We start from the raw sequence: 25190 nt of genomic DNA on the forward strand, positions 1-25190 counted from the left end.
TTAAAAAAAATTAATGTTCCTGTCCTCAAAAGTACATTTTTTTCACATTTACTCTTTTTCTGCAGGAAAAAGAAATCATTCAGATTTACTTCCACAAGCTATCCTGAAAATACAGGGTAGATTGTGTTCGCCTTGCCAAGGTCTGTATTACATAGAAACAACATTAGAAGCATTCCTAAATGCCAGCTATGTGACTAACCGGCACGTGCTGTTTCCAAGCACGTATCAAGCTTTCACCTGCACCCTCCCCTAACAGATTTCCTGCTGTGTGGGTCCTTTGGTGCCATATGAGGACTGAGCTCTGGCCAAAGCTTTTCCCACAGTCGAGGCAGTTACAGGGTTTCTCCCCCGTGTGGGATCTTTGGTGTGTGATGAGTTTTGAGCTCTGGCTGAAGCTCTTCCCGCAGACGGGGCATTTATAGGGCTTCTCTCCGGCGTGGCTGCTCTGGTGCTGGATGAGGGTGGCACTCTGACTGAAGCCCCTTCCACACTGCTCGTACCTGTTGGGCCTCTCGCCCGTGTGAGTTCGCTGGTGCACAATCAATGCTGACCGCCAGTGGAGGCTCTTCCCGCGCTCCCCACATGTGATCAATCTTTCCTCACTCCGGTCACTCTGTTGGGGGCTTTCCTTTTATTTCTTGACTTCTTGTCCCATGTGCATGGATTTGCTGCCTCTCTTCTCAAGCTGTGGACCTTTCTGACAAAATAGCTTGTACTGACTCTCACAGGCATCTCCCAGCTCATCCCACTTGGCTCTTCCCAATGCCGTCCTGGGGCATCTCACGTGCTCAGGACCTGCCTGCAGGGGATGCTCCTCCTCGGTGTCTCTCACTGTCCACTCGCCTGTCGAGGCAGACAAAGAATCCAGACGGGAGTTGTCCCTGGTGCTGGGGGGCAAGAGGGGCACTCAGAGAGGGGGAAGGGAAAAGAAGGAACAAATTCAGATAATCACCGGGGAAAGTGAATGTCCAGGAGTGGATTCTCCACAAATCTTTCCTCAGCAGAAGGGGATCAATTCTCCCGCCATGATCCACCTTAAAACTCAAAGGAAAAAGAGTTACTCCCCAGATGTCAGCCCAGCTGGGTGGGAAGCCACAAGCAACATCTGCCATGAGGACACAGCCCCAGCCAGGTGCAGCGCTGACCTGGTGAGATGAGGCAGATCTATGAAAGCCCCCTGAGCTCTTTGTGAGAATCCCAGGGGTTTTTTCCTGCACATCTGGTGGGACCTCCCTTTCCGTAAAAGCTTGGGGGTCTGGGACCAACAGCACCTTCCTTCCTTCCACCTTAGACATAATGTCAAGTTGAGACCTGGGGAAGCTGCTCAGAGGAAAGAGCAGAGCTGAGATGCAGCGGGTTATGTCTATCCCAAATGTTTGCTACAAAGAATGTTCCAAGGTTTTCAACTGAGCCCTAATTGCCTTCACCTACACTGACGCCGAGGGAATTTCTAACGTTAATTACCATGGACGTATCACAGCACTGGCCACCCTGTCGGCAGGGTTCAGAGACATGGGCTCTGCTTGAGTCCTGTCCTCTGAATTTGCTTTCAGATGCTAGTTGTCCCAGCTCTGCTGTCGCACCCCACCCCCCTCCCAGCACTCATCAGGCTGCTGTGTTTGAGCTGCCCCACACTGGGCTCTTACTCTGCCTTTGGCCAGCTTCCTGGGCCCCTCAGCCTTGCTTCTCAGGCACTGTTTGCTTGCCTGTAACACCTTTGCAGAAATGGGTCTTCATAGCCCAGCAGCCTGGGCTGCTCTGTTCCTTATGTCCAAGGACCAGGGCTAGTGCCTCAGGCTCCCCAGCAGCTTAAGCACACTCTTTCAATTTTATGATGAGCTGGGTCTACAGCTGATCTGCAACAGCAAAAAGCACACGCATACATGCACAAACACACCCTCACACACACATGCCCAGAGAAAACGCAAGGGCTCCTAAAGTGAATTACTCTTTACTGTAGTTAGCATGAGATCCACACAAAAATAACTAATACCCACCTCCCTCAGTTCTCTCCCCAGTCTCGAGCATTTTTTCCCATTGCTCAGAGTCCTCTAAGGCAGGGGTGGCAAAGATGTGGTGGAGTAGTGGAGCAGCTGCCATGTGCAGCACAGCCCAGTAGCAGTGGCTCCAGGGCAGTGCAGCACAGCCCCACGGTGAGGGCTCTGGGGCCGTGTAGCACAGCCTCGCGGCGGCCAGAGCAGGATCAGAACGTGGGGCAGTCTGTGTCCAGTGCCCCAGACTACTCACCTACCCTGCCAGGCCGGATGAGTTTGACACCCCTGCTCTAAGGAGTCCAGTATTTCCCCATCCAGCATGTGGAGCCTTCTTCTCTCTTGCTCTCTCTCTCCTCCTTTACCTGGTGCTACAGTCAGAAAAAAATCCCTAACTGCTGAGAAAGTGTGCCGTTTTCTCTTGACCTAGGCATTGCCCCTCTATGCCCTTTCCCTCTGAGTCACCCTGTCAGTTTATAAATCCCCTTTCTTCTTTGCTCTCCTGGCTGAGGAGTGTCCATGCTCCCATCCCTAGCCTCCTGCAGACCAGTTAGAGCAGAATTGCTTCCTCCAGATTTCCACCATCAAACCCGATGGTAAGGGCCAGGTCTCTTCACTACGAAACAGCTCTTAGTGACTGCTCATTGCTAGCCCTATGTCACTAACCCTTTGGATTTCAGTCGAATATGGAGAGGCAAAAAATAACAGAAGAAGCAAGCAGCCTCTTTTTGCCTATATGTAACTACTGGCATTTCCTTGGGTGGGTGATTTTGTACTCTGCGTACATTATAAGCACTTTTACATCCACATCCTTGTTTCTAGGTTGGAGTGAGGGATGTTGTATCAATTTAACCAGAGCAGTCACTTAAAATGATGTAACTCTTGTGTGTAGGCATAGGCCAGAGGCCCTTAGAAACTCAGCTCTCGTTGAAAGTCTATTTTCATAATAAGAGACTTTTGCTGTTAAATAATTTGGCAGCCATTGAAAACTTTAGCAACAATCACAGTGCAAGTATGCACTCCCATGAAGACTAAACCCATTGACTAAGTTTTGCCCCATTCCTCCCCCACCCTCTGCATTGTTCCCTCTTGTAGACTGATGAAATGTTATAAAAGTGCAGAAGGAAAGCAGCTTTGTCCCTGTTGACCTGTCCCTGTTCTCTCAGCAGTGCAGGGACCAGACATGGGCCAGCTTTTTCTCTGTCTGCTCCTTGCCTTGGTCACAGGACAGTGACTCTGCCCAGGGCAGCTGCAGGGAAGGGAGCTAGGAAGGGCTGGATCTGGCCACGTCCCTCTCTACTGACTGCTTCTGCTGCCCCTTCTATCCTGACTCTCGCTTTCTCTCTCCCTGACTGTGAAGCTTGGTTAAAGTCCCATTTCTGAGGGTGTTTGACCTCCCATGCCTGAATCAGCTGCAGCAAATACTACCAGAGACAAGATCCCCTGTACATCAGTGAGGGAAGCAGCTCTGGGCACGTTTACACATTCATTAATGCACCTTAGATACTGCCCATTTAGTACTTGCTTAATAAAGTACTGACTGAATGTAGCACTGTTGCAGTTATTTTGTGACATTTACTATACATTAGCCTAATAATACTGTGCAGTAGGCTATTAGCACAGTTTTTAACTGCCACACTACTATGCAGAGTTATTAGGCTAATGCACAGTAAGCATCTTGTGTAGATGTGCCCCCAGGAGAGCAGAGATGGGTGCAAAGGGGCTGTGGGTGCAGAGTCCCAGGCCTGCCCTTCCCCAGTGCTTTCCCCAAGGTCTCTCTCCATTACCTGGAGTCTTCAGCAAAAGATTTGTTGAAAGCCTGGCTGCCCCAGGGGGCTGGTTTCAGCTACTAAAAAAAATTCCCCCACTGGACTGGGCTGGGCTGCAATGCAGGTCTCTCCCAGCACAGACCCAGCCTCTGTTCAGTCCAAGCTCCTGGAGCACCACAGAGAAGGCAGCAACAGCTGACTGGGAAGCTCAGCCCCCAGATGACTCAACAGACAGAAAAGCTTTCTATCCCTGACCATACCCTGAGCCTATTGGTATTAATGATGTCATCATATTAACCTCTTGGCTGCTGGAAACTGCTTTCACAGGCAATGATGCTTTCCAGTAGCACCACCGTCAGCATAAGATCTGAGACTATTAACCCCTGAGTACATCTCTGATGTGGGAGCCTGAGGGAGACAGGGTGGGGAAGGAGAAAGCATCGTCTTGAAAATCATTTGTACCACACATCTATTGTGGGTATAGAAAGGGATGGATTGGTTTTGGTGAGAAATAATAGAAATCCAGGCCAGAACTTTCTCCATCCTAAACATCTAGCTGGTGAATTTTCCTTCCTGACTACAGAGACCCCATCCTAGCATCAACTAGGGGTCGAGCAAACACTTCTGCAAGATATAGGAACTGCCACATTCAGCTTCCTGGCATGTTCACTCCAAACCTGTGACCACCATGTGCCCACTGTGACTACTACTCTGGTCATCTCCAGACTTGAAACCTGACCCTTTTGACAGTGTACAGGGCTGGGGTAGGGAATGGTCCTTCTGAAGGTGAGGTTGGTTTGATTCTTTTTTTTTGCCTCTTTTTAGTGTTTTTGCAGAAAAGTAGTAGAAAGAAAAGTTACAGAAGTGTTGGAAACTTGTTCCTGAGCCATTTCAGAGGGCTCTACCTTGCGAACGCTTTGTGAGAGCCACAACTTTGCTGGAAGTCCATATCTGTGCATTAGAGAGCTTTCCAGCAGAAGCATAGCTAGCCACTTCACTGCCCCAGACAGCATAAGGAAAGCAGGAGGCGGGTGGGCAGCTTTTGTGTTGAATGTGCCAAGCAAGTTTTACCTGTCTTGGTGTGGTCTCAATATCAGCGATTCTCTTCATGCATTTTACATGGGCTGTTCACTGCACAGAAATCAGAAATTAGCAGGAACTAATCTGTAATTGTTTTGGGTCCCTTCAGGCTAAGTAGGATCCATAACCCAAACTGTCTACTCTCTTGGTGAGTGTTTTAATCAGTAGGCAATTATACAACTAGGTGTGGCCTCCATCAGGCACTTACCTTCAGGAGAGGACAGGTACTGTGAACCTCAAGTGACCAGAGGACTCTAATGTGCAGCTTGAAGAGAAGTGCCTAAGACCTTAGGGTGAAAACAGATGTTGCCTTTGTGCTGCCCCAAAAGCCAAGAAGACGGACACCCCTCCCCCTTTTCACTCCACAAATACCCAAAATTTCTGGCTATGATGTAACTGATTTTTTGTGCTGCCTTCTTGTGGCAGACACCTGTTAAGTTTATGATGGGAGAGCATGGTCAACCTGGGGCTGCCCATGCTTTCCAGCTGCTCCGGGTGGGCACTTCTCGGGATTTCAGGGGCCGAATTTTGCAAGCCTTAGAACTTCCCATCCCTGGGGCGTGCAGGATTGGTACCCTGAAGCCCTGGGAACATATGGCTGTTTCCCCTGTTTAGGAGTCCCTGGGTGCCCATCAATATGTTGTTGCAGTCCTGGGGCTGGGATCACCAACGAGTCCCAGTTCCAGGACTGCATCAGAGTGCCGAACTCACTTCAGTCTGGTCTTGGGACTGAGTATACAGGGCTTCAGCTGATTGGCGGTCTCTGCCCCAAAACCACACTAGAGGTGACTTTCCCTACTTACAGAGGTATGCCCTGGAAATTCCCGGGGCCGCATGTCTCCAAAGGGGGAACATGTCACCTGTTCTCTTGCAGGACCAAAGGGCAGGACAACAGGCAATATGTGTTTTGTTCAGTGAAGCCAATCAGCTGTGCTGGGGCTCATCCCAACATAGTCGATCCACTTTATTTGGTGACCTCTATTTATACCCTTAGAGGCCTGAGAGTTCAGAAGTGCCCCTGTGCTCAGCATTTCCCATGGACATCCTGTCCGTGGTTTCCTAATCAGCACCTTGCGGCTGAGCATCGGTCTTCTGAGTGCTTCTTCCCACTGACTGTATGGGGACCCTCAACACTGAATCCCATCCATTTGGGACATCCTTCAGGGAAAAGGCACCTACATTTTCGGACAAGTTGAAGCTCAGAACAGGGCATCTCTGAGGCCAATATGGATTTGTCCCTTCATCCATGCACTGCTCATATTTAGTTAAACAATTTTAACCACTTACTAATACTGTCCCATGTTTCTCCTGAGGTGGTTGAATTTCACACTTCTAAGTACCAATACTACATTTATTATAGTATAAGGTTTATTAATCAAAACAGAATTTGAAAATGAATAAAGCTCACACAATTTAAATGTATCAATTTAACACAGGGAGTTAAAAACAATATACCAAGAAGTAATAAATCAAGCCACTTGACATCTGAGTCTTACTGATCTGTAGTAAAGTTGTTATACTTCAGGGGAGCTGATTTTTGGTACTGCGATTAACCCTTAGCACAGGTCTGTCTCAATTTACCAATCAAATTTTGTAACAGATAAAACATTAGAGGGGTATCAGTGACAGCTCTGAGAGCAAGCAACCTTAAAAGATAGAAACAGCTGCCTAATTTCCAAAATGCCAATTCACTTTCAACTTGCCATCTGCGAGGATGATGTTAGGGCAGAGCCAAGCCTTTCTCACACAAACGTCACATTAACATGTCGACACAGGGAAGGTATCAGTGTTGTTCTTTTTCATGGTAATTCATATGGTGGCATCACCATAAGTCATCACAGTCTTAGTTTTCTGTGTTACTCTCACCAAGTGTTAAAATAGTGCTATAAGTTAAAACAATGACTTATATAAATATCTTAGTTCTAGCAAGTTATTGACCCTTGAGTGACACTATAGTCTAAATTATAATTGCTTTAGGCCTCAGCTTCCTTCTTGGGGTTTACAAATACCGTTTTCTGTTAATGCAGCTTTGTGTTCAACGAATCGAAAATTCCCCAGACAGAGTGCTCTTGGTTGATGTTTATTAACTGAATTTTAATTCTGGACAGGCAAAGTGAGGCTGGCTAGTGATATACAAATGCGCAATATATTTTAAAATCATTACCATGCTTTCAATAACTGGGGGACACACTGTCCAACAAATATTTCATTTAGCATGACCATGCTGTCACCGGGTTAGAGAACAGGCACATTCAGAAGTCTGTTACTTAGGTGAAACGTATGTCAGTAAATTCTCTAGGGAACACTTGTATCCAAGATACCTACCTCAAATGCCCTTATTGTTGCATATAGTTTCTCCAAATGAATGAATAACTGCTTTTAATCAGTTTAGCTTCTCATAGATGGGGTTTATTTCTGCAGTCTCCATAATTTAGTAATAAAGTATAACCTTGCTATAACCCACAAACAGGCATCCATCCATTACAGATGTCCACATCATGAGCACACAAGAATTCCCAGCTAAGAGACAAATCATGGAGACCCATCCCGTCTGAAGCTGTAAGGGACAATTATGCGGCTAAATTTACCAAAGTTCTTGAAGTCTAAAACAAGGCGATTTCACCCTCTCTATTTCTCTGTGTGTCAAAACCTGCTCCTCAAATTCCCAGGCCCCAGCGAACCAGCAGTTTCCACAGAGCCTGCCAGACCCCACACTGTAACTCCAGTCTCCCAACAGACCCTACTGAGCTGGGGCAAGCAGAGCAGGGAAATCTGGCATGGCTGGCGATGCCTAGCCCAAGTGGATTCTCCGGTGTGTAATAAAATTCGAGCAACGGATGAAGCTCTTGCCACAGTCTGGACACTTATAGGGCTGCCCCTCCCGGTGTGTCCTCTGGTGCTTAATCAGGGCCGAGCTCACTGTGAAGCTCCTTCCACACACAGGGCACTCGTATGGCTTCTCCCCTGTGTGAGTCCGTTGGTGCGTCATGAGGTTCGAGTTGCGGTTGAAGCTCTTCCCACAGTCAGGGCATCGGTAGGGTCTCTCGCCCGTGTGGGTCCTCTGGTGTCTAATCAAGTCCGAGCTGTTCCTGAACCATTTGTTGCAGTCAATGCACTTGTAGGGTTTCTCCCCCGTGTGCACTCGCTGGTGATTAATAAGGCTTGAGCTCTGACTGAAGCTCTTCTCACACTCCTCACACTTGTAGGGTCTCTCCCCTGTGTGGATTTTCTGGTGCCGGATGAGGTAGGAGCTCACGCTGAAGCTCTTCCCACACTCGGGGCATTTATAGGGTCTCTCTCCTGTGTGTGTCCTCTGGTGGGAAGTGAGGTTGGAGCTCTGGTTGAAGCCTTTCCCGCAGTCGGGGCACTTGTAGGGCTTCTCCCCCGTGTGGAGTCTCTGGTGGGTGATGAGGGTGGAGCTATCACTGAAGCTCTTCCCGCAGTCAGAGCACTTGTAGGGCTTCTCCCCCGTGTGGAGTCTCTGGTGGGTGATCAGGTGAGAGCTCCGGCTGAAGGTCTTCCCACAGTCAAGACATTTATAGGGTTTCTCTCCAGCATGGAGTCTTTGGTGCACAATGAGGTTTGAGGTGCGGCTGAAGCTTCGACCACACTCCTCACATATGGTTGGTCTCTCCTCACTGATGACTCTCTGGTGAGCAGTGTCTATGCTTTTGTGAAGGGATTTGCTCCCTCTCTTTCCTGGCTGGTTTCCCTGATGCCTCTCTGCTCTGGGCTGATTCTCACAGGCTTCTTCCAGCTCAGGGCTCTGCAAAAGATCCCCTTCGGCTCTTTCCAGTGCCATCCCATGGTGTTGCACTTGCTCAGGATCCTCTTGCAGACGGTTCTCCTCCTGACTCTCACTCTCTGTTCCCTCACCTGCTGGGACAGAAAGAGAATCAAGACAGGAGGCAATATCTGTGCCCAAAAGGGTGAAAACAACTAGTGTCACAAGTTGCACAGTCCCCAGATCCATCCCCAGCAGAGAGAAGACTCAGCTAAATGGGAGGCAAGGTTGGTGATGGAAACTCCTGAGTGAGATCTGTCATGAGATTAAAAGAGTTGGGTTTGGAGCTGGCTGAATTTACTCCTCACCTGTGCAGGCACCTCTTGGGATCTCTCTTTTGCCAAAGCCCTGTAGATCCAGGACCCACAACTCTTCCCCTCGTTCCAGCTTGGAGATCACACTGGGTTTGGAAACAGGAAATCCTGCTCAGAGGACAAAAGCAAACAGGCATCATCTTAGCTCTGTGTTAGTTAAGTATATGGTCCAGAGGCTGCTTCAGTGTTTTCAAATGAGCCCCTTTCTGCTAAGAAGTTCCAGGTGAAAAGACAGTGAAATGTGGGAGACCCGCTGGGAAAGGCCAGTACTGGGTGTTCCCTGAGTAAGTATGTGGACCAGAACTTAAAAAAGCTTGGAGCCAGCTTCTTTAAATGTCCAAAAATGCAGAGATGTGCCTCACAGGATTTATAACAGCACAATGAGTGTTGGGTCCGCAGGGGATTTGGAAGTCCCACTCTGTGCTGGTCTCCATGTTGAGGCTTCTAAATATCTACTGGGAACTCAGGCAGAGCTGACACATGGCACACCTGTCCATCGCTGAGATGGCAGGAAAGGATCAAACACCCCAAAGGATGGAACCTGCCCTGGATACCGAGTGGGGAAGAGACCCTGTGTTTGTCCCACTTGAGATTTTTAGCATGGGAAAAACAGCACCAGGATTGTCTGCCTGCATTGTGGGAAGAGGATGGAGGGGGCAGCCTGTCACATGTGATCTGGAGATTGGCTCTCCGGAAATATAAGGGACCTGGAAAGAACCCTATATAAGAGCTAAATTAGGAACTTCCAATACCCAAAGAGCAAGAAATCCTTACCAATGACATCCCTGTAGAGGATCCTGTGATGGGGGTCCAGAAGATCCCATTGCCCCTCTGTAAAATACGTAGGCACTTCCTCAAAAGTCACTGGCCCCTGAAATAGCAGGAGTGCCCCTCTCAGCATCTGCTGCCATAACCACAGTACCACCAGCTTAATCATGACTTGTCCCAACTTCTCTTGCCTTCCACCCTGTCATCATGGCAGCAAGTCCCACAAGCCCTGGGTTACATTCCCTGCCCACTGGCCCCTCAGTTCATCCCCAAATCACCCCCTTCACTACATGATCTACTGTTCCCACCAAGCCCCCAGTCAGAATACTGCATCAGCAGGCTGCCCTGCAGATAACACCCTCCCACTGCAGGACTGAACCTGGCCTCATCCTAAGCACCCACCTCTCCAGCCTTTAGCCAAGTCTGGGCCCTGGCAGAGCTCACAGCCAGTGCATGTGGGAGTACCTCAGGTGGACACTGGCTCTCAGTGGGTGCATCTACACAAGACACTTACTGCACGGTAGCCTAATAACACTGTGCAGTAGCGAGACAGTCAAAAACCACGCTAATAACCTCCTGCACAGTGTTATTAGGCTACTGCACAGTAAGAGTCACCAAAAAACCATGCACTGGCACAACTGCGCAGTAACCGTAGTTCCTGCATATTCAGTTAGTACTTCAATATGGAAGTAGTAAACTAAATGTGCAGTAACTACAGTCCATTAATGGATGTGTAGATGCTCCCAGTACACAGAGTTTCAAGATAGCTCCTTGTTAACTCAAGCCAGAGTCTTCCCCCAACTGGCATAATGACACAATAGCTGGAATTAGCCCCTGCAGCTGGGCCTGGGATCAGCTTCAGTTAGTTGCAGGGATTAAGATAAGCCATATGTAGCTTATCCTTGTCAGGTTTCTCTGTTTATGGCCTTCATACTCTGGTCTGTCGTATAGATGTTCACCTACTCGTGCCCTGGCCATGGCCTGTACGGGAGACTGTGGCTTCGGCTTGTCTCCTGGTCCAGGCTGTTAGGCTCCTTACAACCCTGTCTGTTGTACAAGGCCCTGGCCTTGGTGCAACCCTTGGTCCTGGCTATTGCTTCGCCTCTTGTGTCAGAACTGTATCTCTAACCAGCCAGGTGGGCTGCTCCATGCCATGGTCCCATTGCTTTGCCCTTTAATAGCAAGGGCGTGAAAACAGCTGTTTGATCCCTCCCTTATCAATGTGCCTTACACACCTCGCTATGGCTTTTTAACCCCTGCTCCTGACCTTCCCCAGTGAAACAACAGCTATCTTTCCTGAGAAATGGAGGCTATCTGCCTGCCTTCAGCCCTCTCAGTAGAGGTGGGAGTTAGCAGCCATTCTGATTAAGGGTCAGATTTGACTGCTGGGATTCATGTGAAACTTAGAGCCACTCACAAATACTACGAGACTGGTGCTGAAACCCCCAGAGCTGACAACATTGTGAGGTTTATTCAGGTTGGGGAGGGAAGCAATGCCAACTCACAAAGCCAGGATAATCCTAGACTCAAGACTCATAGGGCTTAAAAGGAGCCCAAGGGTCATCATCAGGTCCAGTGCGCAGGAACTTCCCTGTGGCGGCAGGCCAGGACGACCCCGGCCACATCCGTGGCAAGGCAGCACTAGGAACTGGTAGCTACAACCGCTGCTTCTCCTTGACACCTGGCTGCTGCACAGGCAAAGCTCCCCACTACCTGGTCACAATGCAGTGTGGGAGAAAGCCCCTGCTGCCACATCTCCCACCACCAAATGCTGCTGAAGCCCCTAGCTCCATGTGCCAGATTGAATGGCTCCATGGCCCAAATCTGGCTCGCAGGCTACAGATTGCTGAGCCCTGATCTAGTCCAACTCCTAGCACAGCTGTGGAAGTTGCTGTTCCTAAATCAGATAATATGCAACACGATGGTCTTCCTAGGCAGACGCCTCCCCAGCCTATTCTCTAATGATACAAGATTTCCACAGCCTCCCTGGGCAGCGTGTCCCACAGCCCTACTGTTCTTAAGCGCCGGAGATTTCTTTAATTTGAGATCTGATCTCATCACCTGTTTTGGTCCAATTAAAGCTGATTTTCTGTCACCAACAGCAGACTATACAATCTCAGGCTGGAGCCTCAGGCCCTCTGTGGCTCTGTTCCAAATTTCTTAGGATTTCCCCCACCCACAGGAATGGCTTGTCTTGATAAGGTTATTAAAGGGCCTGATAACATTGAACACTCATGCAATGCTGTTCATCTGCAGTCCTTAAAGCATACTACAAAGGAGGACAGTATCCTGACTCCCTTTTTACAGATAGGGAAACTGAGGCATGGAGAGGGAAAAGGTGACCCTGCAGGCAGAGCAGAGACCAGGACCCAGAACCGCCCAGGTCTGTGTCTCCCCACACGGCTGCGGTGGCTTACGCCGTGTACTATACCTCCTGCTCCCCCCACACCGCACTGAACTGTAATCGCTCTAGCTCATGCCACAACCCGCCTTCCCCAGGAAAAATCCCCTACCTGCGCTGATTCTGCTGCAGTCATTTTCCTTCTCCTCCACTAGAAGGATGGGATGATCTGGAGTGAAACATGGATGTTATTTGGCAGCCTGCCGGAGTGAGGACAACTGGGGAGCTCACCCAAGTCCACGCCGTGCCCCAGCTCCGCTCAGGCTCCGACTCTGCAGACACCACATCAGGACTTCGCAATGCTGGAGAAGTGCCTGGTCGCTTATTAGTGGCACAGACCCAGCCCTTTCTGCCAGGCCTAAACGTCCCCCCAGACACATTTACCCCCTCTACAACCTTTGACCCGCCACTAGGGAGAGGTCTGCCAATGTAACACATCAGGGCAGCCAGTTCCTGCAGCAGCGCAGGGACCAAGCAGGGGCCAGGACTGGCTTTTCCCCTCAATACCCCTCATTTGGTGCACAGGGCAGGGACTCTGCCTGGAGGCTTCAGCAAACAGGCTGGGGGTCGGTCCCCTCTATTTACTGCCGCCATTGCCTTTCTCAGCTCTTTCTTTCCTCTGCCCCAGCTGGGACACTTAGTGCCAGACACTCCTTCATCAGCTAGGCCCATCATGAGACGTAGGTGCCTAACCACGACCCTATTCCTCCTGGCTGCAGTGTCTGAAAGCCCATGAATGCCTCCGTTCTTGTGCCCGGCTGCCTGCTGAGCCCTGAACCGACAGCACAAGAAGGGAGCCCGGAGCAAGAGGATTTCTGCTTGGGGCCAAGCAGCGTGGCATCAGACCGAGCTCCGGCACCTACCCAGAGGGTGGGATCCAGTCCCATGCGCTGTCCCCTTCCCAGGGGCGTTCGCTCTCCCGGAGCTGGATCTGCTCCTTGCAGAATGCCAGGCAGCGGTGTGCGCCAGTGACCGCAGCAGCCCGGGGACCCTGATGGCGCGAGGATGGTCACTGTCACTGCCCACCCCAGCCCCTTCCTCCGGTCTCTCCCCATTACCTGTAGTCTCTGGCTCGGGAGCTGGTGTTGGCAGAGCCCGGGGCTGCCCGGGGGGCTGGTGCAGCCTCCAGAGAAATTCCCCCCGGGCTGGGCACCAGGGGGCTGCGGTACAGGTCTCTCCCAGCGCAGCCCCTGCTTGGGCAGCAGCAGCTGCTGAGCCTGGGCTCCGGCTCGGCTCGAAGATCACAATGGAGGAGGCAGCCACGGCTTGACCCAGGAAGCTCAACCCTGCTGTCTCAGACAGGAAAACACAGGGTGGAAGAAGTATCCTGGCAGTCTAATCAGAGCCCTCTACCGGCCACTGCTAATGACACTGCCTCCCCGCCGCCACCTCCCACCTCTCCAAAGGGAGATCTTCTTGCTCAAAGAAAGCACCCTCCGGCCTTGAATGAAACAGTAGGCACGTCTCTATGTTCATTAAAGTGCTGCTGTACATTTACTTTAGTACTTGCCTAATGAAGTACTAACTAAATATGCAGTAGCTAGAGTTACTGCACAGTACTGCCGGTTAGCGACTTTGTAGTGACGCTGCTGCGCAGCAGCCTCATAATACCGCGCAGTAGCATATTAGCATTGTCTGTGCTGTGACGCGCTACTGCACAGCGTTATTAGGCTACTGCGCATTAAGCGTCTTGTGCACTGAAATCTCGGTCTTCTCTGGAGCGCTCTAAATCGGTTGGCTTATTAAATTTCTCCCGGTGAGGCCCATTTTATAAGTCTCCAATCATTCCTGTGGCGCTCATCTGCTTCCTTTCCAGTTTCCCAACATCCTTTGTGATCAATGGACTCCAGAGCTGGGCCCCGCATCCAGTAGCGTCACGGACAGAGTTAACACCACTTGCTTTCACAGCTCTCAATCACTTGCAGCACCGTTGCACTGCGAGCTCACATCCAGCTAGTTTGCACAGTGACTCCCAAACTCTTTCCACCGTCACTGCTTTTCAGAATACAGTCCCCCATCCTGTAAGTGTGGCTTACCTCTTTTTCTCCTCTATTAGAAGTCAAACATTAAACACAGAAATTAAGAAGTTGTAATAACTTTTGAGCACTTGCTGCCAAATTTTGAAAACTTTTAAACACTGTAATATAATAAGTTTGGAAGAGGTAGGAAACCTTCTGCTTCAAGCCGTAAGCCCATCTCTACCTAGATCAGAAAACAGAATGAGAATGCAGCAGATGGTCGAATATCTGATCCTATTCCACACTGACAACCTCCCAGGAGAGGACTTGCACCACCATGCTATGAAATAATTTTGAGGGGAAGAGCAGGACAGCTTCTACTGAAACTGGAGTGCTATGCAGAAAGGAAAGCAGGAGGAAACCTGACTTTTTGGCTCAGTGATTTGAGCCCTCCTCTGGGAAGGTGAAGTGCTGGATTTAGGTCCCAACACAATTTGTGCATTATAACCTGCTACTCTTTTATTCAAAATGAATATGCATTTCTATTGCCCCTAGATGGACACCAGGATGTTACACTGATGCTAGAATACCTGCCTTAGTGACCAAATGGAGAGAATGTGAGCATCACGTGTGCTGCCCCAGCCACATCCTGGGACCCCAGGATCTACCGTGACACCACTGGGCCTTTGTCATCCTGCTCCAAAGGCATGTCCTGAACTGAATGAGACAGACAGAGAGACCATGTCACTAAACCCCCTGACTTTGACTAAATGCTGAGACTACAGTACTTGTTGCCACCCACTCCCTCAAGACTCTTTTTCCTTCCTCACCTTGTGTCTTCTTTTTTACTCTCTTGCTTTTGCCTCTGGCTGAATGAGAGTCTACCTTGGCCAGCCAGGACTGCATCTTTCAAATCACTACTGTGAGCCCCTGACCAGCTACAACTATTTATATATGGTTTGAGTCAGCCACATCCCAGAGAGCCTGACAAAACCGTGTGCTACACCTATTCTTCTCTAGCCTCAAGACTGCAGATTGGTGACCAAGAACAGAAGCTGTATTTTCCATCTTTGCTCTTCTTCTTTTAGGTGTGTTGGCCTTACAGGATCATACTCAATCCAAAAGAGCAACAAAAACTGCTTCCATCCATCTTGTAGTTTCATATTTTGCAGGGTCAGAAGGGACCTGAGCAGATCATCTAGTCCGACCCCCTGCCATGTTAGGAAAAAGTACTGGGGTCAAACGACCCCAGCAAGGTGATTGTCTAGCCTTGTCTTAAAGACCCACAGGGTAGAAGCCAGCACTACTTCGCTTGGAAGTTGGGTCCAGATCCTAGCCGCCCTGACTGTGAAGTCGCGCCTCCTGATCTCCAGCCTGAATCTACCCTCTGCCAGTTTGTGACCGTTATTCCTGGTCACTCCTGGCAGTGCTCGGGGGAACAGGGACTCCCCCAATGCCTGCTGATCCCCCTGACTAGTTTGTAACAGGCCACTAGATCCCCCCCAGCCTTCTCTTGTGGAGGCTGAACAGGTTCAGGTCCCGTCGCCTCTCCTCGTAGGGCCTGCCCTGCTGCTCCCTGATGTCAACACACGTTTTTTCTTTTCCCTAGAAATTAAGATAATTACCATTGCTAACACCATCAAAGAGGGCAGAGGATGGCACCTTAGAAGCTAGCTGGTTTAAAGAAGCCTAAGTTTTGTAGGCAATTGCCTTCATCACATGCAAGGAGAAGGGGCATTGTTCTATATTAAAGCACTTTATAACTAAAAGGAACGAGCATAAAGGATGTTGTTAAAACAAAAGCCCTTCTTAATGCTGTACCTTCCAGATGTGTTTTCTTTTTTTGTGTGTGCACATCTTTAATAAAAGACTGAAAAGATTTTTAACAGTGGTTTTCAACTCGGCGTAAAGCAGGTCCAGGTGTCTGTACTCAAACCCCTGAGCCTTGTCTTACTGTTTTAAAGTTGCACAGGAATAGAGGCACATTAACACTTTTGACTTGCTGGCTCCATAAATTCCATTGAAATTAATGCAATAACTCCCTCTTTCGATTTTGCCAAATCCAAGTTTCAAAAATCCAGGGTCAGCCCCTAAAACAAGATATTAAACTGTGAGATTTATGAAGTAAGACAGTTTAGGTTTCTTTTATTTGCCTTCTGTTTTTTGAGCTACTGGGGTGGGGCAGAGGGTGGGGGGTGTCACATTTTCCGTTGTTTTCTTTCCCCACCCTTTTTTGCAGTCACAAAGCTAGGGAAACACTTTCCTCTCCCCAGTGGTAGCTGAAAATCTCACATAACAACATGATTGCAGGAAATGGGTTTTTATGGGAAAAAACCCACAAAATATTGCAAGACTTCGGAGCATTGGAGCACATCCTCACAGCATTGGGTTGGAAGCACCACAGGTTGATGAAGTATGCTCAGCATGGATTTGTCAAGAGCAAGTCATACCTAACCAACCTGATTTCCTGCTATGAAAAGAGGAGGGGTCTTGTTGGTGGTTGTCTGGATGTGATACACCTCAATTTTGGCAAGACTTTTGACACTGTCTCCTAGCATTTGCTCACGAGTAATCTAAATTAGTATGATCTATGTCAGGAGTATAAAATATACAGACCAACCTGGGCCTATGAAGCCTCTCTATCTGGTCCACTGGAAGTTGGGGAGCATGGCCTGCCACAGAATGCAGGGCCCTTTGGACCCACCGGTCATGGCCATTGGCCGCAAGCTTGGGTGACCGCTGTGGTCATTCTGAACCCTCATTGTGCCGCTGGACCTCTGCCACTGTCAGAGCCTCATCCCTGGACCCACTGCTGCCCCTGGACCTCTCACTACCTCTGGACCTGCGGCTACTGCTTCCAGACCACCACAGCTGGATCCCCTGCCTCCTCTGGCCCTGCCACTGCCACTTCTGGACCCACAGCTGCTGAAAACCTTACCAGTGTCATATGTAAATTATAGGAAGTAATTCTTCTGCTTTATTCAGCACTGGTGAGGTCTCAACTGGAGTAGTGTGTTTAGAGATATTATATTACATTATATTATAAAAAAATGAAAGATCTGTCATGAAAATCTTTTTTTTTTCTTATCACATTTTGTGGATTTTTAAAGATTTCTTCTTTTATTTTCCAGTTTGGAACAGATTAAATACAAAACCCTTGGAATTTCCATTGGGTTATTTCACGTGGTATATTCTAGTGGACTTCATGCCAATTCTGATAAACCTGAGCTTGAACTAAACCTCCTGGACAACCAATTTCTGTTACCACGGCTAGAAATCATGCACAACTTTTCACACATATTTCACCAACTTTAATCACACTTGGTCAACAGGATGTGGTGCAGCAAGTGAGCTTTACAAAGCAGAAGTGAGACAAGAAGGTGTGTAAGAATGAGGGTAACTCCAATAAATGATAATGAGGTTACCTGAGCCAGCTACAGCACACAATAGTGATTAATGCTTCAACACAGCAGCTGATCTAGTGTTTTGTGCATGTAGGTTTATTTTACTCTGTTCCCATTCATTTTTTTAAAAATTACTTTGACGCTTCTGTTTCAATAATTTAGTGCTATGACTTCTGCTTATTTCAAACAGTATTTTCCTGCCTACTTTCTTTTCAATTTTTGGACCCCAATATCTGCCTTTCTAATAGGAGAGGAGAATAGTGCCACATCAGATTCCTTGTGTTCACACACATTTCACTGAGATGCTGCAAATCTTTCAAACTAAGCCAGGTTGAAAATGATCTACTGGTGTCCACAATCACATATGCAACAGCTTGACTAAATCAGTTCAAAAGTATGCCTTTGGTGGTTGTCTACACATGAGTTGTTCTAGGATACATTCAGGGCTGGATATTCATTTCTGGATTAAAAATGACTTTTTGTGAATTAAGCCAGTATGAAAGTGCCAGGAAGTAAAAGGAGAATAATTCAGATGGTCTTCTAAGGCTCCAGAAGACATGAGCTCACTTCTTCACTCTGACCTCATATCAAAGGCCACCCCAAGAAAATACCCCTGTAAAGGATTACTGGGTCCTTCACCCTGAGGTATTAAAAGCCTGGCCTAAACTAAGTGATTTTGCCAGCTTAACCCAGGTTCTGCTGGCAACAGTGAATATGTATCCACACTCCCAGCTCCCCTGTAGAAACAGACGCCCTTCTTCCTCTTAGCAGAGAAACACCAGCTTTGCAAGCAACAGGAGATCTCTGCCACCTCTGGGTAGCTGACCCAAAATATGTACAGGTACATGTTTCCTGCTCCAGCTGCCAACTGCCGTGGTTGCTTGAATAGCTGTCTTAGCCAGGATGCATTTCATGACCGGCTGAAGAAGTGGCGCTGCATGGAGCTGCCAGAAGGGGCAGTTTTCCATACAGTCTAGCAGCAGCTGCCCGTCACCAAATGCAGCCTGGTGTAGACAAGGGCAAAGTGGATATGACACTGTTTGCATCACCTGTGTGCTGCTGGCTACAGAAGCAGCAGTGTCTTAACCAGCTTAGCTTAGTGGGCCATCCTGCTTGGCAGCCTGATTTTAAAAGGGACCTTGATTTTAAAGGGGAACTCAGCTACACTTGAAAAAGGGCTGCTTTAATTCCAGAATGAGGTTTATTCCAAAACAGCTATTTTGCCTGTAATGCACACACTCCCTTCCTCCCAAATAACTGCTCCATGTAGACTATCCATTGGCTCGGTAGAACCTTGTTTGCATAGACCGATCTAATCAGCTTCATCCAAAGGGAGAGGGGAGTCCCCACTGTGTGCACCCTCAGGTGAAAAACTGTATTTGCGCTCCATGTCTTTTAATTCCTGCACTTCTCACTGTTTTAGGGACTTCCCTTGGTTCAGAGTGTTCACACAGCCTCATGCCCCAGGTCAGAGCCACTCCTTAGTTAAAGGGACACAGAGGGCCCTCATGCCCACTTGGCTGGGGTGCCTCACGTAGAATGAGCTGCAGGCTCTGGGCCTCCCTCTGGGGGTGGGTTGGAAGGTCTCCCCCCAAGGTGGGTCCTCTGGTGGGCAAAAAGGTTGGACTTCTGGATGAAGCCCTTCCCGCAGTCGGGGCACACGTAGGGCTTCTCGCCTGTGTGGATGCGCTGATGCCGGCTCAGGTTGGAGCTCTGTGGGAAGCTCTTCCCGCAGTCGGGGCACTTGTAGGGGTTCTCGTCCGTGTGGGTGCGCTGGTGGGAGGCCAGGCTGGAGCTGTAGCGGAAGCGCTTCCCGCAGTCAGGGCAGGCATAGGGCCGCCCTTCCAGGTGGGTGCGTTCGTGCGAGACGAGGCTGGCAATCTGGATGAAGCCCTTGCCACACTCAGGGCACTTGTAGGGGCGCTCGCCCGTGTGGATGCGCTGGTGGGTCATGAGGTTAGAGCTCTGGCTGAAGCTCTTCCCGCAGTCGGGGCAGGGGTAGGGCTTCTCCCCGCCGTGCGTGCGCTGGTGCCGGATCAGGTTGGAGCTCTGGCTGAAGGCCTTCCCGCAGCACGCGCATTTGTAGGGCTGCTGCCCCGTGTGTGTGCGCTGGTGTGTGATAAGCGTGGAGCTCCGGTTGAAGCTCTTCCCACAGTCAGGGCAGATGAAGGGCTTGTCCCCTGTGTGCGCCAGCTGGTGGCGCAGGAAGCCCGAGCTGTTTTTGAAGCACTTGGTGCAGTCGGGGCATTTGTAGGGTCTCTCCCCCGTGTGCACGCGCTGGTGAATCACCAGGTTCAGGCTGCGGCTGAATCTCTTCCCACACTCGTCGCACTTGTACGGCTTCTCCCGGGTGCTGTTGTGGCTCCTTTGGTGCACGCTGAGGGCCGAGCTGCAGGGGAAGCTCTGGCCACACTTTCCGCACGTGGCCGCTTGCTCCTCTGAGGCCTTTCTCTGCTGGGCAGATTCACTGAGGCTCTTCACCCCTCTTCGCCCTCGAGTGGATGTATCCCATCTCTCCATCAGCTGGCTTTCCTCTTCTCTCTCCACCTTGCACTGGGTGGCAGAGGCTTCCCCATGTTCAGGACTCCAGGAAACGCGTCCATCTGCTCTTTCTACTGCCACCCCATGCTGTTCCACTTCCCCAGGGCCTTTCCGCTGAGGACTATCCTCCTCCTTCTCTGTCATCATCCCATCACCTGGTGGGACAAAGAGAGGATTCAGAAACACTTCACTCCCAGAGCAAGGAAATCCGTCAACATCAGAAAGAGAAACTGGCTAAAAGAACTGCTGGAGGCTATGAAAGGTATCAAGCCATATTGCTCCACAGTCCCATCTCTGGATGTCAGACAGGTTTGGTCTCATATTTAAACTGCACCAGGGATTTCTGCAAACCTGTTCCCATGTGCATACTGCTCGGCTTCTGCTGACTTCCTGAAGCCTCCAGCTGAGAGCAACGTTTCTGACCCAGGCAACGCTCCCTCCCCAGCCTTTGTCCCAGGCCTGACCTCTTCCTCCATGCATGCTGTCCTCAGCCCAGTGATGGGCCCACTCCAGTTGTTCTGCTCCTGCGTACCGAATCCCAGGGAGCTTCACCCCCTTATAAGTCCCCAGCTCCCATCGGCTCCTTGTGCCTCTTGTTGGCCCGTGAAGGAAGCAGGGGGCAGAGGGCAGATGAGGGGCCCTGGGAAGCTCAACTCCTCCTGCTCCAGCCTCAGACCGGCAGTGACCCAGGGGGGACACAGACACATGGGGAGGTGGGGGGATGTTGGAGCTGTGCATGGAGAGTGAAGAGCATGCCTCGCTGGGGTGGCAGCAATCTGGGGCTGAGACGACAGGGCCAGGCGCCGGCCCCGCCAGAGAAGCAGCACAGCGGGGTCTTGTCCTGGTGCTCAGCAGGGAGGAGCAAAGAGGGGGACTGGGAAGGGTCGGCTGCCAGGGATCCCCAGGCGCGGGACCCTGTGTGTGTCAGGAGGGCAGCAGCTCCGGGACTCGCAGCCTCTGGAGAGCAGACATGGGTGCAGAGGGGCTGTTCGTGCAGAGCCGCCGTCCTGCCTGTCCCAGCGCTTTCCCTGAGGTCTCTCCTCGTTACCTGGAGCCTCCGGCTGGCAGAGCGGGTGTCAGCAGAGCCTGCAGCTGCCCTGGGTCCCAGCCACCGGAGACAGTCCCCGCGAGCTGGGCAGACAGACCACAGTGCAGGTCTCTCCCCAGCACAGACCCCGCCGGGGGAGCAGCCGCTGCTCAGCCCAGGCTCTCAAATCACAATGGAGGAGTTAGGATCTGCATGTGACCCAGGAAGCTCAAACCCCACATCCTGGTGACAGGCAGAAAGAGCTGCCTTCTTCCTCCCTCCGCCTGCAGCAACCAGAGCCCTCTAGTGTTACTGGGCATGGCTTCGTTAACCATGTCTTGTCTCCTGCTCTCGCTGCCAGGGGCAGGATCCAGTGGCATCAGTGTCTGTGGTCCAGAGAGGGATTATTCCTCATCGGGATCCCTGCTGCTTGTGTGTTTGGAGGGGAAGCAGGGCAACAATTGCCTCTGTCCACGCCCTGTCCTCCCCCAGGGCATCGGCCTGCACCTGCCTGTGCTGCCCAGCCCTGCAGAGCCTCTCGCCGCCCTGCACTGCCACACAGACACCACCCGCCCCACGCCACGGGCTGAGATTCTGGCCCACTGAATCATGAGGCTTCGCCATGGCCTTCAGGGGCACCCCAGAGCCTCTCACCCTGTCCTCTGGGAGACTTTCACTGGGAAAGTCCCTCATAACCGCGATGGCCCCCCAAGCGAGGTGGGCACATGCCTGAGCAGTGCAGAAGAGGCCCCGCGCCGTGCACCCACCTCGCCGGGGCTGCGACTCTGGAGGGAGTCTCAGAAAGGAAGTCCCGCATCGTATGTGTAGGTGAGGTGGCCCCTTGTCCTCACCCACGGGCAAGGCCTAGATTCAGCCCAAGGCCCCACTTTCTGTCTCCACCTACTGCATGTTCCTTTCCTCATAAACTGGAGAGGAAAACTAAATAAGGTGGCAGCTGGTTATCTGCTCGAATGGTAGTTGGAGTAAGTGGGAGCTGAGCTCAAGGCTGCTGTCTGTTGCACACCTTGCTCCCGGGGAACTGTCCGTCTCAGCCTGAGATCTATCGTAGTCCTCAGCTGCTGGCTGCAAAGCCAACAGGCAGGAGTTTGGAGTGGAGGAGGCCAGACACGGGGAACTGACCTCCGAGACAAACACAGCGGCTGTCACTCCATAATGAGCTCAATGGGCTTTATTTTCCTCCCAAGTGCATTGGTTTATGCCAGGGGTTTCAAACTTGTTTAGGCCCCCTGGGCCAAATTCAGATAGGGGTTCCTTGCAGGCTGCATCCAGACCCGCCTCTAGCAGCGAGGCAAACAATATCAGGGAGTTCATACAGCCACTGCCAAAACACATGCCCCACGGGCCGTCATACCCTCAAACTCAGTGGCAGACCCCCCTTCCCCCCATTCAATCTGCCTCTGGATTCCCAGCCCCTCCATGAACCCCATAACATATGATTGACACTCCAGGTTTACATTGCTGTGAATTCCTGACTTATATAAAACGATGCCTGAATTAACATCTGTGTGAGGGAGACCCTTGCTGCACTCAGGGCACCTGTAGGGGTGCTCGCTTGTGTGGATGTGTTGGTGGGTCATAAGCCACAGCCCTATAGCCTATAGCTGGAAGAAGACTAAAAGGAAAAGACAGTCAGTCTTCCTTTGCAGCCTTCAGCTCCTGCTGTTTGGTATAAGTTCTTTCAGATCTCAAGACAGTAGCATCACAGCATCTAACCAGCTCTCTGCTCTTACAGATGAAACAAGTTTGCTGGTTAAATTATTTCAATTTGCCCATAGAGTGTATTTTCCAAGAACTGATTGAGTTTCAGGTTGCTTTGACAATTTTATTATTTAAAATAACTACATCAGAAGCTACAAGAAGAAAAACAAGATCAATTATTTTTAGAAAGGATGTGATAAACAACAAATTCCCCAAACGGTGCTCCAAAAGGTAACCCTGCCTTCTAAAAGCCTGCTCATATCCAAAGGTCTTACATTGCTTCAGAAGTTAAAAGTAACATAAATTATATTATTTGGCTTAAGATGTTAACACAGCTAAAAAATGACAGAAAGCAAAACAGGTTCTCATCTTGATTCAGAGGAGTTCTACCAGAATCTCACTGATTTTGTTTGTTACCCAGCGCTGTTCCACATCTACATTAATAGTCTCAAACTGTGTTTCCGAAACTGGGGAATACGGGGTTGTGCAGTGCTCTCAAAGTAGAGAGGGGGTCGTCTAAAGTCGGGCAGAAGGCAGAGCAGGGCGGCACCCTTCCCAGGTTCTGTCCTCGGACTGCGTTTGACCTCCACAATATAAGATCAAAAGTAAAATGTAAGCCATAAGCAATGCAGTGGCTTTATTTTCACATAAATAGATCACAAATAAATGTGAAGTTCCCACTTCAGCCACTGTATGTGGCTAGCAAGCTTATTGTTCCAACCCGAAAATAAAATAATCTTCTATGCAGCATGGGGAACCATGTCTGTTTGGTGTTTCAGAGACACAAATTGAGAAGCCATTTGAGTGTCTTTCATTATTAACCATGCTTTGCAATGCCATCGCTATAGGCAGCAAAGTTAGATCCATGGGCTGAGACCTGGAAGAGCTGAAGTTCTACTTCGAGCTCCATTACTAACTTGCTGTGGGACCTCCCTGCACCTCTCTGTGCCTTAATTTCCCTTCTCACACTCTGTCTAACTCTCTCAGTCTGGGACAAGCCCTTTTCCTCTAAACCAACATTTTGCATCCGGTGCCATAGAATAAAACTCACAGAGCACAGAAGCAGCCCCTTTCACAGGCCTAACCTACCAAGACATTCTTAGACTGCTATCCCATTTGCACCCAGGAGAAAAGTCCCTGGTCCAAACATTGGAAAAGAGCCCAAACCACAAAGCTGCTTTGAGGGATTTCTCTTGACTTACCCCTAGACCATTCCCTCAGCAGGACAGAGTAGAGTAGGGAAGCAGGGAATGGCTGCTCAGCAGTCTGCTTCTCTCACCTTTTTTTTAAAGGACAGTGACTGACCAGGAAGGCACCAATAAATGGCTCCAGGCAGGTTTAGAAGTCTGTGGGTCTCCTTCCCCATACTCTGCAATCCCCAAGGTGGTTGGGGAGCATGTATCACTCTCCACACCATCTACAGCAGCCCCCTGCATCACAGGACCCTGGCACACTGCTCAGACAGTACTAAGTTGAACCTGGGGCACTATAAAGAGGTGCTCAGCCCCTCAAATACTCAGGGCATCAGCAGCTCTGCCTGGCTGGGAGCTGGCTAGACCTGATACCGCTTAATGAGGAAAGAGCTGCAAAAGGAGGATAGGCTGCAGTGCTGAGTGCACAGGGCATCCCTCTTAAGATCTGAAGGAAGACAAGAGGCTTTGGTTTTGTTTGCTTGCCCGCTTGCCTCTGTGCTCATTTCCTTGCTCCGTTTACTGTGGGGACAAGGTTGCTCCATGTAAAAGAAATGGCTTTGAAACCCTTATGTATCAGGCAGCTGGGTGAATAACCTGCTTACAGATACCATGAGCTACTAGGCACTGCTGTAAGGGTCAAGTGCTCAGAGCTCAAGACTGGGAGGGCAAACTCTCAGCTCCATCCCTGCAATAGATCCTTCCTCTCCCTTTCCCCAAGGACACAGGAGGTGCTTGCAGCCCCCTGCTCCCACCTGCAAGTAATCTGCCCCACCTGATTTGGTCAAAGGTAGAAGCTGTGCATAGAGGGCTCCCAGCAAGGGACAGCAGGGAGGTTTCCAGGAACCCCAGGCACATCCATGAGTAGGAGGGAACAGCTCTATCAGTACACACAGCCACCTTGTACATGCGGTTCTTCAGTTCCTCCTGCAGGTTCCCTCATCCGGGGAGGGAACCAGACCCTGGCGGCTCTCGCCGCGGCCCTAGGAGTGTGAGGTGGAGGTCTGGGAATTAGCTGCCCTTGCCCGCTGCCAGGTGCTTGGATCTGGGGGAGCGAGAGGAAGAGCAAAGATATAGCTACATGCACGCGGTCGGGCCCCCAGGGAAGGAGACCCCTTCAAGGCAGGTGCAATGAGTGACACTGCAAGGCCTGAAGCTATTGACATCTTTATGCGGCAGGCAGGCAAGGCAGCCGGAGGGGATGAGCGAGGCCACACACACACGATCTCTCTCTCTCCAGCCTT

At 50.3% G+C, this 25190-nt stretch overlaps 1 protein-coding gene across 1 annotated transcript in view; it reads right to left on the bottom strand.

Annotated features, from left to right (window-relative positions):
- Positions 1–25190, bottom strand: part of LOC149852546 (uncharacterized) — a 41947-nt gene that overhangs the window by 1283 nt on the left and 15474 nt on the right. Inside the window, 5 exon segments of the mRNA XM_090028388.1 lie at positions 238–558; positions 7679–8475; positions 19061–20165; positions 20475–20770; positions 22062–22120. Of these exon segments, the coding sequence (XP_089884514.1) occupies positions 238–558; positions 7679–8475; positions 19061–20165; positions 20475–20770; positions 22062–22120 (2578 nt within the window).

The sequence above is a fragment of the Crocodylus siamensis genome, chromosome 15 (assembly GCF_052110815.1).
Source record: "Crocodylus siamensis isolate JL-2025a chromosome 15, ASM5211081v1, whole genome shotgun sequence".
In the NCBI taxonomy this organism is placed as follows: domain Eukaryota; kingdom Metazoa; phylum Chordata; order Crocodylia; family Crocodylidae; genus Crocodylus; species Crocodylus siamensis.